Raw genomic sequence first — 18,913 nt, 5'->3', positions numbered from 1 at the left:
AGTCACGACGTTTTCGTGCGTGAGTGTGCGTGAGTACAAATTTTCTTTTCGTGAATGTGCGTGAGCGTGTGTAAACTATTACGTGCACACCTCTACACCCAGAAAAAAGTGACCCCTTCTTTAAGTTAAAATGAACTCATTGTGAAGAAAGTTAAACTTCGTATAGCGCCAAAGACATTTTTATTTGTTTGAACGATGTGATTTTCTTAGAAATTAGGTAGAATGCATTCCATATATTAGTTAACATTTTCCTATATTTATGTACAACTATACTAAAGAATAAAAAAAATTAACTGAATTGAATTCATATATGGAATGATTTTTTCTTCAATAAAAGACATGTTTTATTAATATATTAAATATATTTATTTAGAATCAACAGCATCGACTGGCCTTGAAATATTAAAACACATTTGTTTCTTCTTCTAGTACCTTTCACTTTGAAAAAGCTGCTGCCTAGCAATTTTGTCCACCTTTTACAATTTCAATACCTACAAATATAAACAAAATAATCCTAAACCAATTTTTTCACAAAAGGTTAGCGTCACTGAATATTACCTGATAATTGAAGATTCCAAAATGAAGTCGAATGAAGGGGTTGTTATACTGCTGGTGTTTTCTTTTTTTATAAACCAATTTTCAAAAAACGAACATTTTTCTCACTAATTTAAAATAACAAATATTTTATATATTTTATTTGTTTTTTATTTTATTATTTTACTATATTCTGTTTTTACAATCTCTCAGTATACCATAACAACGCGATTCCAACTAAAAAAAACAACCCACGCGCAAACACATCGATTACAGGTAGATAAAAGAAATGTAGGAAATTTTCCTATATTCTAACAAGTGTGTTGCCTTAAGTTTTGAAAGGATTTAATACTTCTTAGTACGAATAAACTAAAAAAAATTTCTATGCCAAGTGTTATTCGTATGTATGATAAGCTTTCTATAATAAAGGAAGTCAGAATTATCATTTTATAAGAAATCTTACTAAATTTGAGGAAACTTGGTTTTAGTTCGGTTTTTGTTTATTTTTACGAATGCTTTGTTATCAGTGAATAAAATTTTCTTTTTCAGTAGTAAATTCTTATACCCAGCGGAGAAAACAGTATTAGTAAATGCCATGCCTTATTCTAGTTAATGAACTATTCCTAACTTCTTTCAGTTTAGGATTTCTTTACTGAAACAAGTAATTTTTATTATTTCACACAAAAATTTAACTGAATGGAAATAAAATGGCTTAACTAAATTGATGAACATTTTTTCCTTTAGTTTCGAATACACTTTTTTCTGGGTGTAGTATTTTGTTATTTCTTTCGACTTGCGAATATTAGAACATGGGGTAATATATTCATCTAAGTAAAATTAAACGCGAACTAAATTCACACTTAAAATGGAAATAAAAATTGGTTGTTTAAGGGAGTTGGATTCGTGAAATACCTGATAATATACCAAATAAAGTATTTATTTAATATATAATATGGTAAGGTTTAAAAACACAATTATTATGAAATATTTATGAAGAATACACCTAAATGAAAAATCGTCAGAATTGCCGTTACATTACATATTCTTTTTCATATAATTTTTATATTTTATTAAGTTATTAACAGCCAACTGCATTACGTTTTGATAATTATCAAATATTACGGGGAAGTATTTATTATTGTCATTATATGTTAGTCATTATAACTCACCGCAGTGTAATGCAACGTGTAATTACACTTTTACTACTGGTAATACAAATTGTAATGAGATGTGGTTACCTAGTTTTTGCTGGATGTTTCGTAAAAAGTATAAAACGTTAAAAAAAAAATAGAAACTTTTTTGAAACTTAAGAAAACGTTCGTTAAAAAACGTAATATTTCACTCTTTCAATGAAATGTTACTTTGATTATAAGCAAAGGCAACTTTGTTCTTTAAACGAAATTTTTAAGAAGAAAATTCTTTTGGTGCAAAACATACACATAAAGTTTCGTCAAAATGTGTGCAGTATTTCTTCAATTTGGAACTTTATTTAATTTATATGCACAAAAAGATATGACTCAAAATGCATATTTATTTAACTTATTCACTTATATGTATTAACTTGTATGTACTTATATGTGTAAAAAAACACTAGATGTTTGCTTAAGTGTGTATGTTTATTTTAATTTTTTAAATTCATACACGTTTGTTTCACAAAAGTGATGTATGATTAAACTCCACAATGGAATATAATAAATCTTCCAGAAAAGTGATATTTTGCTCAATTCATTCATATACTTTCACCACTGAAATTCTTTGTAATTATCCTGTCGAGGCTTTATGCAAACGAAGAATTTCGGCCCTAATGTAGTATTGAATTATCGGTTGTGAATAATTTATTATAAAAAATTCTTTCAATATTCCCTATCAGTTGCGGCTGGAAATTATCGTTCGAATATCTGGCATGAGGGACCCATCAATTGTTATACCTGTTTAGGGGAAGAAGAATGCTCCAACGGCATTGGCGCCATTCAGAAATGTGAAAATAACGATGAACAAGTGTGCGTTACGGTTTTTAATGAAGATGGAGGCGTGATTCAGAGAGGATGTAGCGATAAAATCCCCGCTTCGCAGTACAGTGCATACTGCAATGAAAATGGCGAAAAATGTCCAACATGTTCGTCCAGTGGATGCAACGATGCCACTCACTTAGATCAGTACACAGAGTGTTTTATTTGTGATTCCAGCTTAGATAAGAATTGTGTATTAAACCCCATGGATATCACCACAAAAGTTATATGCAATGGAGGTTGCATGACGGCTCTATACCCCACGAGCAATGCCAGTAGTCCAAACTACAATTTAGTCCGGTCATGCTTAAATGATAAAGATATGGATGATCAAGCCAATTGCCTAAATGGCATAAACAAAAACTGCGTTGGCTGTACCAACGAAGCCAATTGCAATACAGCTTCCTTGCCCGAAGTGAGGCATTCATGTTATCGTTGTTTGGGTGCTGCCTGTGAGGATCCTGAACCAGAGGAATGTATTGCCTTTAATGAGAACGACCAGTGCTTCACTCGTTTTGAATCGGGTAACAATGATGTTGTTGAGTTGGGTTGTTTATCTGACTTCGATAGCGAAGAAGCAATTATCGAACTGGTAAAAAAAAAATCCTTATTAACATGTAATGGGGTCAATTGCAATGGATTTGAAAATCTACCAAAACAATTTGACTGCAGTCGCTGCTCCTCAATTGATGAAGTATCATGTGCCACAGACCCTACAACAATAACAACTGTAACAAAATGCGCTACCATGCCGTACACTCAATGTTACCAACGAATACGTGGAGATGCCACCGAACGAGGTTGTCTCTCTGAATTGAACAGCGATGATTTCTATAATTGTTTGACTGGTGCCGATGAAAAATGCAAGATATGTGCAGGAAATATCTGCAACGAAGAGGTATGATAGTTGTTACAACCTTCATATACTTACTAATGATTTTCCAATTTTCCAGATTATTCCTAATGATCGTTTAACATGTCATCGTTGTGACTCTGATTCAGATTCCTCATGTCATAATTCGCCCGCTGCCTCTTCTGTATGTCCCTCATACAAGGAGAACGATGGATGCGTGGCTGTATATGAAAATGGTAGAACCAAGCGTGGTTGTCAGTCTGAGTTTCAATGCGATGCAAACTCTATGAATTGCCAGCTCTGTTCAAGCGACAACTGCAATACGGCCAATATAAAAAAGCGTGTGGATGAGATCTATGGTATATTCCAAGACCTCCCACTAAATTGTAACACCTGCTCAGGCGATGAATGCCAAACGGGAGCACGTAATCCCAGAAAGTGTGAAGGTGACATTTATCAAGATTGTATGACAGTGTTCGATACTAACGGCCTAGTTATTCGTCGAGGATGTGAAAATGTTATTTTAGAAGAACACGAAACACATTGTAATGAGATTCCCGAGCTGTGTTTCAAATGCAAATCAAACGGATGTAATGACATAACAGATCATCAACAATCGCAGGAGTGTTTATACTGTGACGCTTCAACAAATCCGGACTGTCTATTTAATCCCTCTGCCATAACAACAACTAGACAATGTGCCCTTGGTTGCGTATCTTCCCTCTACCCGCGTAAAACAGATCCAACAGTTTATGACTTCGTTCGCACCTGTTTTGAAGACATTGAGTTTGACGATCGAGACAAATGTGATAATGCAGACAACTGTGCAAAATGTTCAAACAATAAATGCAATACTGTAATCCTGCCCGAGGAGGGTCGACTTTCGTGTTACCATTGCGAAACCGAAAACTGCGATACACCGCAACCTCATCAGTGCCAAGGATATGCAACCAATGATCAATGCTACATGTATTTCGATAACACCACATATAGCGTGGTGCGCATGGGTTGTCGTAGTGAATTCACCCTGAGTGAAATATTAGCGGAAGCCAAACAATTCTTTGTTTGTGATGGCGATAATTGCAACACGTATGAAAATCTTCCCGAGGCAAAATTCTGTTACACTTGTGATTCTGCAAGTGACATAAACTGTGCAATACAGCCCTCACTTGTTACTAATTTAAGTAGATGTCAAATATATCCCTACACAGAATGTTACACACGAGTTCGAAATGGTAAGTTTGTCTCTAGAATTCACTGGAATATAATTTGATTAATTTTTCCTCATATGTTTAATAGATGGTCATACGGAGCGTGGCTGCTTGTATTCATTGGAACTTGACGACTTCCTCTCTTGCAACAACGGTGAATCCGATTCCAAGTGTAGAATATGTGCCGATAGCGAATGCAACCAGAGCATATATCCCTCCAGTAGACAACAGTGTTATAGATGTGATTCGACGAATGATGATAAGTGTGAAGGAGACGCACAATTGATACAGGCCTGCCCAGTATTTTACGAAGATGATGAATGCGTCACACAGTGGATTGACGGAATCACACGTCGGGGTTGCTCATCTGAATTTACTTGTGAAGGTTTGGGTCGTAAACGCTGTCTGCAGTGTTCGGATAATGCGTGCAATCATATAAATTTAGCTGAACAGGATATTGGTCCAGTGGGCGTTTTCACAGATTTACCATTATCTTGTTATCACTGCAACGGAACCGAAGATTGTCAGGAGTCGAAAGGTTCGTTCCGCGTGTGTGTAGGAAACGATCAGCAGACATGTACAGTTGCATTCAATGCCGAAGGTAATGTCATTGAACGCGGATGTAGCGATGTGGTTGATAGAACATGCGAGGCTGCTGGTAACATTTGTTACGACTGCAAATCGCCAGGCTGCAATTCAGCCGTTTCAGAGGCGGATTACACCGACTGTATATATTGTGACTCTCAAAACAACGATGATTGTATATCAGATGTCAGTGCCATAACACGTACACGTAAGTGTTATAAAAGTTGTATGACAACTTTATATCCACGCACCAGGGATGAAAATCCTGTCTATGAGCTAATGCGAACTTGTCTGGACGACAAGGAGTTGGACGACAGGGATATTTGTGAATCATCTAATGATCCCAAATGTAAATCGTGCACGGGAGATAGATGCAATAAGGATGCCATTGGTATTCGGAGATCTTGCTACCAATGTAAAGGAGACGAATGTCAAACCGCCCAACCTATTACGTGCCGGGCAGTAATGGACAATGATCAATGTTTCGTACAATTCGACGAGAGTGGATCTATTACAGAACTGGGATGCAAAAGCAAATACAACCCTCTTGAGGTTGAAACATTAGTAAAGGCTCAATACTTATGGTTGTGTGATGATGATAATTGTAATTCAATTGATAATGTTCCACAATCACAAACATGTATATTGTGTAGTTCATTATCAGACGGCGATTGCGCCACTAATCCCAAGGAAGTTGAAACGTACACGACTTGCAACTCTCTCCCATACACGAAATGTTATTCACGCGTTCTTAACAGTAAGTAATTCCGTCTGCCAAATAACCTAAGTTTTGAAGCTATATGCACGTATATTTCAGGTGGTCATACTGAGCGCGGTTGTTTGTCGAATTTGGAGGATGAGCAGTTCTATAACTGTCTTTATAATACGAATTCAACTGAGTGTTTATCCTGTGAGGGAATGGATTGTAACAATCAAGTAAGAGAGAAAGAGAGAGATATTTAATTTTATATTTTCATAAATTTTAATAAACCATTGGCATTTTCTAGATTTATCCTTCCGATCGTGCCACATGCCACATTTGTTCCTCAGAGGATTACGATGCATGTGAATTTAGCCCGAACTCACCGGAAATTTGTCTGAAGTACGATACAAATGAAAAATGTGTAACAACAATAAATAAAGATGGGTTCACCATTAGAGGATGTCACTCACAACTTACATGTGACTCTTCGGATCCCTCCTCTTGTCATGTTTGTGAAGGCAACGATTGCAACACTATCAATCTGAAACGTAAATCCGACGGAAAGCCTGGACAATGGCAGTCCTTACCATTGACTTGTTTCACTTGTACCAGTGTAGATGATTGCAAATCAAGAAATACTCCTCTAACCTGCAATGGTAACGATTATTGCATGACTGTATTTAATTCTGATGGGGAAGTCGTCACGCGAGGATGCAGTAGTGACGTAGAGCAAGATCAAGGATCATTCTGCGACATGAATTCTGGAAATTGCTTCAACTGCAATTCCAACCTATGCAATTCTGCTTCTGCTTTAAATGACTACAACGATTGCGTTTATTGTGACTCCGAAACCAATTCGAATTGCGCACTTAACCCTGAAGTCGTGAAAACACGTCGTAAGTGTAACGGCAATTGCATGACAGCGCTGTATTCTGCGGCAAATAACTCAATTTATGAGGTTGTACGTTCCTGTTTGGATGACAAAGATGAACCAGACCAGAACATATGTTCGTCCGGTTCTTCCAACGAATGCAAAGCCTGTTCTGGCCCTTCTTGTAATATTGAAATACTTCCCGAAAATCGGCTTTCATGCTACTCTTGTACCGGAGAATCGTGTGTAGATCCGGAACCATCGGTTTGCTTGAGGTATAAGTCTGACGATCAATGTTTCATGCTTTTCGATGACAGAAGTGATCTTATCAAAATGGGTTGTGTCAGCGATCTTGAGGATTCATTCGTGTCGAACAACATTCATCGTTTGTATATGTGCAGTTCAGAGAATAACTGTAATAGCTTTGAGAACATTCCCAAGGCGACCATGTGTGCTGTGTGTAATTCCAACGACGATCCCGATTGCGCATCCTTACCCCAAAATATCCCTTCCCTTACACAATGTACCGTTCTTCCAAATACTCAATGTTACACTAAAGTCAATACCGATGGTTCAACGCAACGTGGATGTGTTAGCAGCTTAAACCAGGCGCAAATGTTGTCGTGCATTTCCGGCACAAGTAGCGATTGTAGCAGTTGTGAAGGAGACAGATGTAATATACAGGTAATCTCAAAGAATACTTTTAAGAATCAATTTTATATCATCTTACAACCTATTAACGCAAATCTAAAGGTGTTAAACAAAATTTTCCATAGAGATGGACATTAATTTCTTATAGCAGAATTCTCACAATGTCAAGCAAATATGTTTGAAAGTTTTAAGATTTTTTGATAAAGACGTCAACGGTCTTTTACAATTTAATAAAAACCAATCTACACTTTTAATTTTCTGCTGCTGTGGGTAAAAAGTAAGGTTAATGATATCTGAACAAAATTTCATTTCAATGTAAATATGAGTAATATATTTAAAAGAAAATTCGACCATTTAAATCTGTCCCTAGTTTATGGAAGGTCCGAAATTCAAATTACGATTAATATAAACAATGCAAATGCATGTAATTAATTATACATTTGTTTTATCAACTCTTAGATATTCCCTTCGGACCGTCGGCGCTGTCAACGATGTAACACAAAAGACGATCCTGGATGTGAAGCTTCGCCAAATGCCTCTTCGGTTTGTCCTGTATTCGACAATACCCAATTCTGTGCAACAAAATTAGTTAATGGGCACACTTACCGCGGATGTAGTAATGAATTCCAATGTGACGATACCGACAAACAATACTGTCGTCACTGCTACCACTCAAACGATTGTAACAACGTGGATTTAGTTAGCAGCAACATTGGATTTCCTGGAAAATGGCAGGATGTTCCTATTAACTGCTACAACTGTCAAGATAGTGATTGTCAGGGTAGTAGCGTCGGATCCATTGGAAAGTGTGAAAATAACAACCAACAAAACTGCGGCACTGTATTCGCCTCTAACGGAAGTGTTGTCTTCCGAGGATGCTCTGACAGCATATATAATAGCGAGTATCTCGATTACTGCGATGAAAATCCATCTTTCTGCAAATTTTGTAAATCTAGTGGATGCAATAACGCCTTTAACGTAGCGGACTACCAAGACTGTTTGTACTGCGACGGATTAGAAAACACTGATTGTATATTCCATCCTGAAAACATTCAACGTACACGCTCATGTCATAAGGGATGTATGACGGCTTTATATCCACGTTCCGATGAAGACAATCCAGCTTTCGAGCTTTCCAGAGGCTGCTTGGATGATCTTGATTTAGACGATCGGGAAGAATGTTTGGAAGGTTCCATGCAAAATTGCCATGCTTGTCAAGACCCTATGTGCAATGTAGTAAAAATTCCTGAGAACCGTCAAAAGTGCAATTTTTGCATTGGAATGGATTGCGAGGAACCTAAAAGCATGGAGTGTACTGCATTCCGCGAAAATGAGCAGTGTTTTACTTTATTTGCCGATGAGAACAATGTTCAACGAATGGGATGTGTGAGTGATTTGGACAATGCATTCCTGGTTGGAAATCGTCGAAATCTTCTTGTCTGCGATGGAGATAATTGCAACAACTTCGATAATTTCCCTAAACAAATAGCTTGTAGATGGTGTAATTCGTCGGTGGATCCAGAATGTTCGTCCAATCCAATATCTGTAATCGCCACCGTTTGTCATCTATTCCCTAACACCGAATGTTTTACCAGGATAGACAAAGGTAAGAACTTCAACTTTAGAGTGTAACATACGTTCATTCATTCAAGACTTCGCTCACATCAACAATCCGATGGAAGCGAACCAGTTGAATCCATAGACCAGTGCTGTTTTCGCACTGAAATTTTCGTGTTTATTTTTAAATAATTAATTCTAATGTTTTTGCATAATTGTGCAAATAAGACCGTCAAAGTATAAGAATCTATACTCGAAAAGCAAGGCTGCCATGACCACAATGGTATTGAAGATGTTAGGATGAAGCCAGAATGTTGGACTCCTGGGCAAATGGTACCGCGGAAGAGTTATCAGAGCGAAATAACGGTTACACCGATTGATCGATTACGGGTGAGAGGACGGGAACTCGGTGGTGAAGTCCGACACCAATATCCTATTCCGATTGCCGAATAAACCACAGTAGTGAAGACAGAAGTACTGGCAAAAACGGAATGTGTTGAAAGTCTTAGAAATAACACGAGGCCACTAACCGTGAACAGTTATGGAGATAGCGCAAGGAATACGTTACCCCAAGTTAGGATAGGGGTAGTCGCAGACCGTTATGGTAATAGTAATACGAGTATTACATGTTTAGCTCATAGACAAGGCAAGACATTACCCAAGCAAAAAAGGCGGGAAAACTACTTAAGTAGAATAGGACGAAGGTCAGAAGGACAGTGGGTATTACCGGGCACCTAGAGTTGAGGGCACATCTGTGCCAGTGTATGTAGGAAGTGCTTTGGGAAGCAGGGTAGTAGTGGGATGTGGCCCCGCTTAGAAACGGAGACTTGTAACAAATCATGGAATTCCTTAGAGACATTCAGTTCTTCGTAATAAGCCGAATATTAGCTTGGGTGTATGTCATCCAACATAATTATTAGAAATGATCATGTTTGAACTTATCTTAGGGTAAAAGCGTACTAACAGCCGCCGACGACAAAAACGGTTCGGCTTTATTCTTTCTTAAGTAGCCACATAACTGCCAAATTAATTGTATGTAGGAACACTCTTCATTTAATTTACTAATTTTCAGATGGCGTTACTCATCGTGGCTGCTTATCTGATGTTAATGACGAGTTATATGATGAATGCATGAGTGGCATCAATGGCTGCGAAATTTGCTCTACTAACGACTGCAATAACCAAATTTTCCCTGAAGGGCGCCGCAGTTGCATACGGTGTGATTCAGCGCTTTTTTCGGCTTGTGAAGATAATTCCATCCAATTCGCCGAAACATGTCCTTTATTCAAGGACAATGACAGTTGTGTTACTAAACTGGAAGGCGATCGCATAACTCGTGGATGCACTTCAGAATTTACCTGTGATACTTCCGATCGAGATACATGCAGAATTTGTAACAGCACGGATAACTGTAATACTGTCAATCTACTGAATGCTTATATAGGAGTACCGGGTAAATGGCAAGGTCTTCCCCTCAACTGTTATACTTGTGAAGGCGATGAATGTATAAATAGCAATGGGGTCGTCAATGTATGTAATGGCAATAACTTGCAGACATGCACCGTAGTGTTCGGGCTCACTGGAGCCGTTGAGAAACGTGGATGCAGTGATGCAATCACCTCTTCTCATAACGACTACTGCGATCAATATCCAGAAAGATGTATACACTGCAAATCCAATGGTTGTAATACGGCGAATAGTTTAGATGAATACAATGATTGTTATTACTGTGATTCGGCTAATAGTGCTTCCTGTTCCGTAAATTTTGATACGTCGATAGGTAGAACTCGTAAATGTCATGGTGATTGCATGGTTGCATTGTATCCACGCAATAGTGGTAACGATCCTGCCTATGAACTTACCCGTACTTGCTTAGATGACATGGACATGGATGATCGTGAGTTATGTTCAAACGGTGAAAACGATTTCTGTCAGTCCTGCACTGGAGCCCGTTGCAACACCATGAATGTACCGGAAACTCGTTTTGAATGTTTCACGTGTGCTGACAATGACTGTGAAGATATGGAACTGCGGGAGTGTCGTGCATATCATCCAAATGACCAATGTTACACGCTCTTTTCAAACGAGAGTAACGTAATTGCTATGGGTTGTCGTAGTGAATATGAAATGGATACAGTCCTGGAACTTGTGAAACAAAAGCAAATGTTACTATGTAATGAAAAAGGATGTAACTCACCAGACGCCATTCCAACTATGAAATCTTGTTCAGTATGTAATTCGGAGGACAATGCATTGTGTGCGATTAACCCCAACCTCGTGGCCAATGTGCAACGTTGTTCATCACTACCATACACTGAATGTTTTACCCGTATCAATATCTGTAAGTATTTCATTCTTCAGTGTTAGTGTTTTAACCGATTATTGAGAATTATGAATACATTTTAGATGGACATACTGAAAGAGGATGTTTATCCGGCTTGACAGATCCAGACATCTTCTATGGCTGTCTCATCGGATCAGATGGACTTTGTGAAACATGTATGGGTGATAAGTGCAACGAAATTGATGTATATCCCGCTGATCGTAGAACATGCCACCAGTGTAGCTCTACTTCCGATCCTCTATGTGGAACAAGTCCCAATAGCAACAAAGTTTGTGCACTTTACGCTGAAAACGATTCATGCATAAGCAATTACCGTAACGGTGTTACTACTCGCGGATGCGGTTCAAGTATGACATGCGATAATGTAAACGACTTGCGAACATGTAGGATCTGCAATACAAATGGCTGCAATACCGTCAACTTTGAAAAGGTAAATGAGAACGGTAAACCTGGTCTGTGGCAGGATGTTCCAATCACTTGTTACACCTGTCAGGGTGAAGAGGATTGCCAAAGCAAAGGTGATTTTCGCGTGTGTGTGAATAATCCTTACCAGAATTGTATGAGCATATTCAACGACGAGGGCAAAGTTATCCAAAGAGGGTGTAGTGATTCCCTCGAAGCCCAAAATGAAGCATACTGCGAAGAAAATCCTGGCAATTGTATGGCTTGTAACTCAAATGGATGTAACATTGCCACCAGATTGGAGGAATACGTCGATTGCTTATCTTGTGAATCCGATTCAAGTGGTAATTGTGTTAGCAATATCGCAAGCATTGACAAAACTCGGAAATGTTACAAATACTGCATGACGGCCCTTTATCCTATATTTAGAGAAGAAAATCCTTCGTATGGTCTAGTGAGATCTTGCTACGATGATATGGACTTGGACGATCGTGAAAGTTGTGCGGCTGGCACAAAAGATCATTGTCAAACATGTAATTCCGATAAATGTAACACAGACATTGTGCCCGCTGAGAGACATAGTTGTTACATTTGTGAAGGCGACGAATGCCAAAATCCCACAATTCAGGAATGTCCAAACTATCGTCCTGACGATAAGTGCTACATACGTTTCGATGAGAAGCTCTCCATTATTGCTCTGGGTTGTCGCAGTGAATTTAGCAACCAAGAAGCCGATTATTTACTAAAACAAAAACTAATACATTTGTGTGAAGATGACAATTGCAATCATTTCGACAATTTGCCCTCCTCTCAAGTATGTACACTTTGTAACTCTCGTACAGATAAAGATTGTGCAGTAAATCCTGAGCAAGTTTTCGGTCAGACAACATGTGCTACACTGCCTTTCACCGAATGTTATTCACGTGTATTGCCCGATGGTGCGACCGAACGAGGATGTTTATCCAATTTGTATGATAACGAATTCTTGACATGTTTAGATGGCTCATCTACAACTTGCAAGTCATGTAAAGATAATAACTGTAATAAAGACATCTTCCCCGTTAATCGTCTTAAGTGTCACATATGCGATTCTTCGGTTGACGGATATTGCGAGAATTCTCCAAACAGCTTGGAAATTTGTCCGTTATACGATGTCGAGGACATGTGTGTTACAAAGATCAGAAATGACATTACATACCGCGGGTGCAGTTCTAGTTTAGTCTGTGATGCTACAAATCCAAGAAAATGTGTTAAATGCGCTGGCGAAGGGTGTAACACTGTTAATTTGGCAAAGAAACAAGATGATAATTATGGCAAATGGCAAGATTTACCCTTGACCTGTTTAAGTTGTGAAAATTCCAACTGTGAATCTCCGGAATTGGTTACTTGCGATTTAAACAATGAACAGGATTGCGTAACCATTTTCAATGAGAATGGAAGTGTTATTCGCCGTGGGTGCGCCGATGAAGTTGAGAAAGAGTTTGGAAAGTATTGCGATGAAAACGAAGGAAATTGCTTCAATTGCAAATCGAATGAATGCAATTCTGCTGTATCAAAGTCCGAGTTTACCGAATGTATTTACTGCGATTCTACTAAAGACTTGAATTGCCTGTGGAATCCATTAAGTTCTGACTACAAGTTACGGCAATGTCAAGGTGGTTGCATGACCGCTCTTTATCCTTCAGACAGCTCTTCTAATCCAGCGTATGATTTGATCCGCACTTGTCTAAATGACAAGGAAGTAACTGACCAGAGCGCTTGCTCCAGTGGCAAGGATGCCAAATGTGAAGCTTGTACTGCAGATAAATGCAACGTGAATAATATTCCAGAGAACAGGCTCTCCTGTTACATGTGTGAAGGGTTCAATTGCGAAGATCCCGAAATTAAGTCTTGCCCCCTTTTCAAGGAAGCCGATCAATGTTTCATTCGATTCGACGATACGAATAGTGTGTCAGAAATGGGTTGTGTAAGCTCATTCCGTAATCAACAATTGGAGTCCATTATAAAGACCAAAAGAGTGTCCGTGTGCTCAGGAGATAATTGCAATACCTTGGACTCAATTCCGGCAGCGCAGCGATGTGCTGTGTGTGATTCTGTAAATGAGGCGTCCTGTGCGGTTAGCCCAGTTGAAATAGGTTCTTTCAACTCGTGTAACATATTCCCCTATACAGGCTGTTATACCAAATTGACCGAAAGTATATAACAATGCCATATATTTTAACCCAAGATAATTAACTCTTCGGTTTGTTTTAGATGGTCACACTGAAAGAGGATGCTTAACCGACCTGCTAGAAAACGAATTTGTGGACTGCGTTTTAGGAAATAATAAAAATTGTGGAACTTGTACTGGAGATGGTTGTAACCGAGAGGTAATTTAAATAATGGTTTGGAATATATAATAGGTTCCTTTAGGCTTTTTGATCTATTTTTTTAACATTTAATGTATTACTTAGTTTTATCGCTTCTGTCGTTTCGTTTCGTTTGTTTGTTTCCAACTTTCTCAAAGGTAAATGAAAAGGTTCGTAACGGCTCTACGAAATAATGCTCCAAAGAGAAAATGAAGTAACAAAATATATTTAGGGGTATTATTTAATTTTACGTAAATTTGCAATTGACCGAAAATTTCAAGATTTTTGCAGTTTGAAATACGGAACAGCCTACACAGTGATGGGTATATAATGAATAAGCTTGACAATTTGCAATTGTACTCGGCAAACTGTACTCGGCCATGAATTGAGCAAACGAACTTCTTTATGTTCCTGAATAAATGTACGTACATAAAATATTGGGAAATAAGATATTGTGAATGATGTCTAAAACTTGCGATTTGAGGAATACGTAAGCTAAAAAAGAAAATTCCCGCGATTGGAGTATTATCGATACTCTCATTTTATATATTTTGGAATGATGTTTTATGAGTATCGATAATACCCCAAAAAAGAAGATACGAAAATCGCGCGATCTTTTTTCCTTGCAACTACCAAATAGCACACAGTTTCGTATCTTTTCCTTTTGGGTATTGTCGATAGTTTCGTATCGTCTCATATTGGAATAAAATCGGATACGATACGAAACTATCGATAATACCCCATAGGAGAATATACGAAACTGTGTGCAATTGCAACTACAAAATTACGCACTGTTTCGTATAGTATCTTTTGGAATATTGACCATAGCATTTAGTTATATATTTTCGATTGATATTTTATGATATGATATGAGAATCGATAACATTACAACGGAATGTTAATTATATATTTTGAAATGATGTGTTATGGATAAGTATCGATAATATACCGTCATTTTCGTATCGTCTTCTTTGGAATATTATCGATACTCATTAAGCATATGTTATGAAAAACAGTTCTTCACTTCAGTTATGCGCTTTACAGACTATCAGTTATTTCGGGCGTTGTTTGCAAAGAATCTTACAGTGTGTCGGATCGATACGACTTGTCAGCGATGACTAAATAATCGGTAAATGTGTTATCGATCACATAAACATACAGCAGTATCGATTATGCCTTCGGACTTAACTTATAAAGTGGACAATATATGGGATATGTTCGACACGAGCACTGTCGTCCGGAGTAACTGATAGTCTGTAAAGCGCATTAAAACCAAGAAATATATTCTATGTTACTACAGGTTCCATTACTGTCAGGCCAATAAAAAAATATGCGTAGCCTCGAATCCTCGTAGCTTTCAAATTTATTAAATTTGTTGCTAATTTGGGTTTAGTTTATTTTATTTATTGCCTCACATACAACAAGATTTATAATTATAGTATGTGACATAAAATATTTCAGATGTTACATAGATTGTTTAGGAAAAAAACATAACTACATTAAATAGGGTTAATACTAGTTATGACTAAGTAACAATTTTAAAGGAAATAAAAAATACAACAATATTTAACAATTCGATTAAAATTTAAAATTAATACATATAATAACTTATAAAATATGGTAACAAAAAGAAAATTAAGTACCAAAATGATTAAATAGTGCTTTTTTGAAGTTATCTGCGTTGCTTATGCGTTGAATAACAGGAGGGAGAGAGTTCCAAAGACGAGTTGTGTTAGTAAAAAATTGCCATTCAGAAAGCAATAGTTGATTACGATTTGCAACAATAAGTATACGTCTACTTGATCTTCCGAATTGTAATTTCATATGAAGATAGCCTGGAGTTTTTGTGTATATCAGTTTATGAATCATGATGAGTGCTTTAATATTTAAATAATCTCCAATATCGACTCCGTATAAGCTTTTGCGGTAAGCTGAACAACTTTCGAATCGTTTAAGACCGTAAATATATCTTAATATGGCTTTATATGCTGATCCGAGACTATTTTTACTGTTAACATCAGTTTTAGTAAAGAGTTCACTGCCATACAACAACACTGGTATTAGGTACGACTTGGCCAATAGGATACGAATATTAAGGGGGGTAAGATACTGCGTTTGATATAAAGTTCGTAACATGCCAAACATTTTTCCTGTGGCAGCAATTATATGATCGTTCCATGTTAGAGAATTATTGAAAATTCTTCCCAAATTTTTGTTTTGTGTGTCTGCTCGATTTGTTCACTTCCAATTTGGACAGCATACTCACAAGAAGTATTTTGTGCACGACCATTTATTAAGAGAAATTTAGATTTTTTTTTTGATTTATTTGAAGACAATTATTCTGAGCCCACAAATATATTTTGCCAAGGTCATAATTTAATTTATTTACGCCATCATCTAGTTGAGATTTCTGACAACTCAAGTAAATTTGGACGTCGTCGGCGTAGATATGTATTTTTCAGTGATCAAGAATATTGGGGAGGTCATTGATGTACATGCAGAATAATAATGGACCTATTATCGAACCTTGCGGAACGCCAGCAATTAGATTTAGAGGCGTAGAAGATTTGTTTTTTATAACAGACTGGATACGATATCTTAAGTAATTCGAAATTAGTTTTACTGCTGAATTTGAAAAGTTGAAATAGCGTTCAAGTTTAAAGCAAAGAATATCGTGGTTGACGCAGTCAAAAGCTTTCGAGTGGTCTAATAAGACTAACATGACAGGAGTCCTTTATCAGTGCTGACACGTATATTTTCCGTTACGTCCAACAATGCGGTTATGCAACTATGTTTAGATCTGAAACCGGATTGATGCACAGACAATAACGAGTTCCGTCGCAAGTATTCTGTTATTTGGAAATGGATTATGCGTTCAAATACTTTGGATAAATATGGTAAAATTGAAATTGGTCTGTATTCATTATTGGCATTCGATTTTGGGATTGGTATCGCCTTCGCATGTTTCCATCCCATTGGATAATTACCAGTCGTTATGATTGTATTAAATAGTTGTGTTATATTTCTAACAATTATGGGTAGGACAATTTTTAAAAATTTTGGATGGACATTGTCCATCTAGATTTGACCATTGAACAGCTCTTGTAGACGTCATCTGAGTTTATACATGAAATTTTAAAACTAAACTAAACTATTGTAGGGTATGCCATTTATCCTTAGATCACAGGAAACTGCTAAATTATCTTGCCGCTTAGTCTGCTGTTTAAGATTTTCAAGGTCTTGTAAGATTTTATGTATATCACCATAACCAGTTTCCTCAGTTTTAGATACTCGGTTATGGATACTGTCTATGCTTTCTTCAATTTTGTTTACCTTCTCGCATATGATATTGACATCACTTTCTACTTGCTGTATACGAGAGTTTAAGAGTTTACTTTCAATATCTTCAAGTCTCTTAAATATATGAGAGAATTTCTCTTCTATTTGTGCAATGGCCTTCTCCATCTGCATCGACTGCTGCTTCAGTAGAAGTGCTCCCCTCTTTAGTCAAGCGCGGGGTTTTTTTAAAATTCTCATTCAGCGATTGCTCATCTCTCTCACACTTATCTGATCCCGTTAACTTCTCAATTATTTCTTCGTATAAAACATTACTTGAGCGATTGACAGAGCTGCCATTTTGACGACTTTTTACTCAAAAAATAGCAAATGCCGATTTTCCGATTTTTGCCCCAAAAATTACGATATTAGCTCCGTTCCACGTTAAGATCCAGCAAAAGAGAGAATGCATTAGATAGTTATCTAATAGAGAAACAGCAAGTTTTTGCTAGAGATTTCATACATGTAGAAGCTATACCTCATTTTATATCTACCGTATTAGTATCACGGTTGTCACTCGTGCCAAAAATAATCCCTCAAAATTTATAGAAAATTTTTCAAGAAACCTACCAAATTAAAAAAAATATATATATTTTGAAGTTGTTGATCAAATTTTTATGGTTAGTATATAAAAAAATATTGTTTTATTCGAAAGAACTGTTTTATATTAAATTTATAGAAATTTTTGTTAAAATTTTATTTCTACAGAAAAAGTTGTCAAAATTTCATTTCTATAGAGAATTTTATAAAAATTTTATTTCTATAGAAAATTCTAATTCTATTTTTTGAGTAAAAAATCGTCAAAATGCCGATAAATCGGCAAAATTGGCAGCCCTGTCAATCGCTCAAGTAATGCTTTAAACGAAGAAATAATTGAGAAGTTAACAGGATCAGGAACAGCCAGCGCTTGACTAAAGAGGGGAGCACTTCTACTGTGCTGTAACACATCGAGCAGAGCCTGAAGCAGCAGTCGATGCAGATGGAGAAGGCCTTTGCACAAATAGAAGATAAATTCTCTCATATATTTAAGAGACTTGAAGATATTGAAAGTAAACTATTAAACTCATTAAACTCTCGTATACAGCAAGTAGAAAGTGATGTCAATATCATATGCGAGAAGGTAAACAAAATTGAAGAAAGCATAGACAGTATCCATAACCGAGTATCTAAAACTGAGGAAACTGGTTATGATGATATAAATAAAATCTTACAAGACCTTGAAAATATTAAACAGCAGACTAAGTGGCAAGATAATTTAGTAGTTTCCTGTGATCTAAGGATAAATGGCATACCCTACAATAAAAATTAAAGGTTGGATAAAATTGTTGATGGTATTTGTAATGCTTTACATATATCCACCCCACTATACAAAACAATATACCGCGTTAAATCCAAGAACACCTTCAGTCCCGATGGCACAATTATTATACAATTCATCACTCCAAATTACCAAATCAAACAAGACATATGTCACAAAGGCTTTGATTCTGACAAGCCCATATATATTAA

The 18,913-nt window shown here is 36.9% G+C and overlaps 1 protein-coding gene across 1 annotated transcript in view; it reads left to right on the top strand.

Moving 5' to 3' along the window:
* LOC142228233 (uncharacterized) overlaps nt 1-18,913 on the top strand; it is an 87,371-nt gene that overhangs the window by 31,276 nt on the left and 37,182 nt on the right. Inside the window, exons 2-10 of the mRNA XM_075298618.1 lie at nt 2,405-3,441; nt 3,497-4,631; nt 4,696-5,949; nt 6,010-6,128; nt 6,200-7,450; nt 7,877-9,023; nt 10,047-11,315; nt 11,381-13,915; nt 13,974-14,089. Coding sequence (XP_075154733.1) covers nt 2,405-3,441; nt 3,497-4,631; nt 4,696-5,949; nt 6,010-6,128; nt 6,200-7,450; nt 7,877-9,023; nt 10,047-11,315; nt 11,381-13,915; nt 13,974-14,089 — 9,863 coding nt within the window. The remainder of the gene's footprint in view (nt 1-2,404; nt 3,442-3,496; nt 4,632-4,695; nt 5,950-6,009; nt 6,129-6,199; nt 7,451-7,876; nt 9,024-10,046; nt 11,316-11,380; nt 13,916-13,973; nt 14,090-18,913) is intronic.

Source organism: Haematobia irritans, chromosome 3 (assembly GCF_050003625.1).
Source record: "Haematobia irritans isolate KBUSLIRL chromosome 3, ASM5000362v1, whole genome shotgun sequence".
NCBI lineage: Eukaryota > Metazoa > Arthropoda > Insecta > Diptera > Muscidae > Haematobia > Haematobia irritans.
This window is presented reverse-complemented; position numbering and strand designations above follow the sequence as displayed.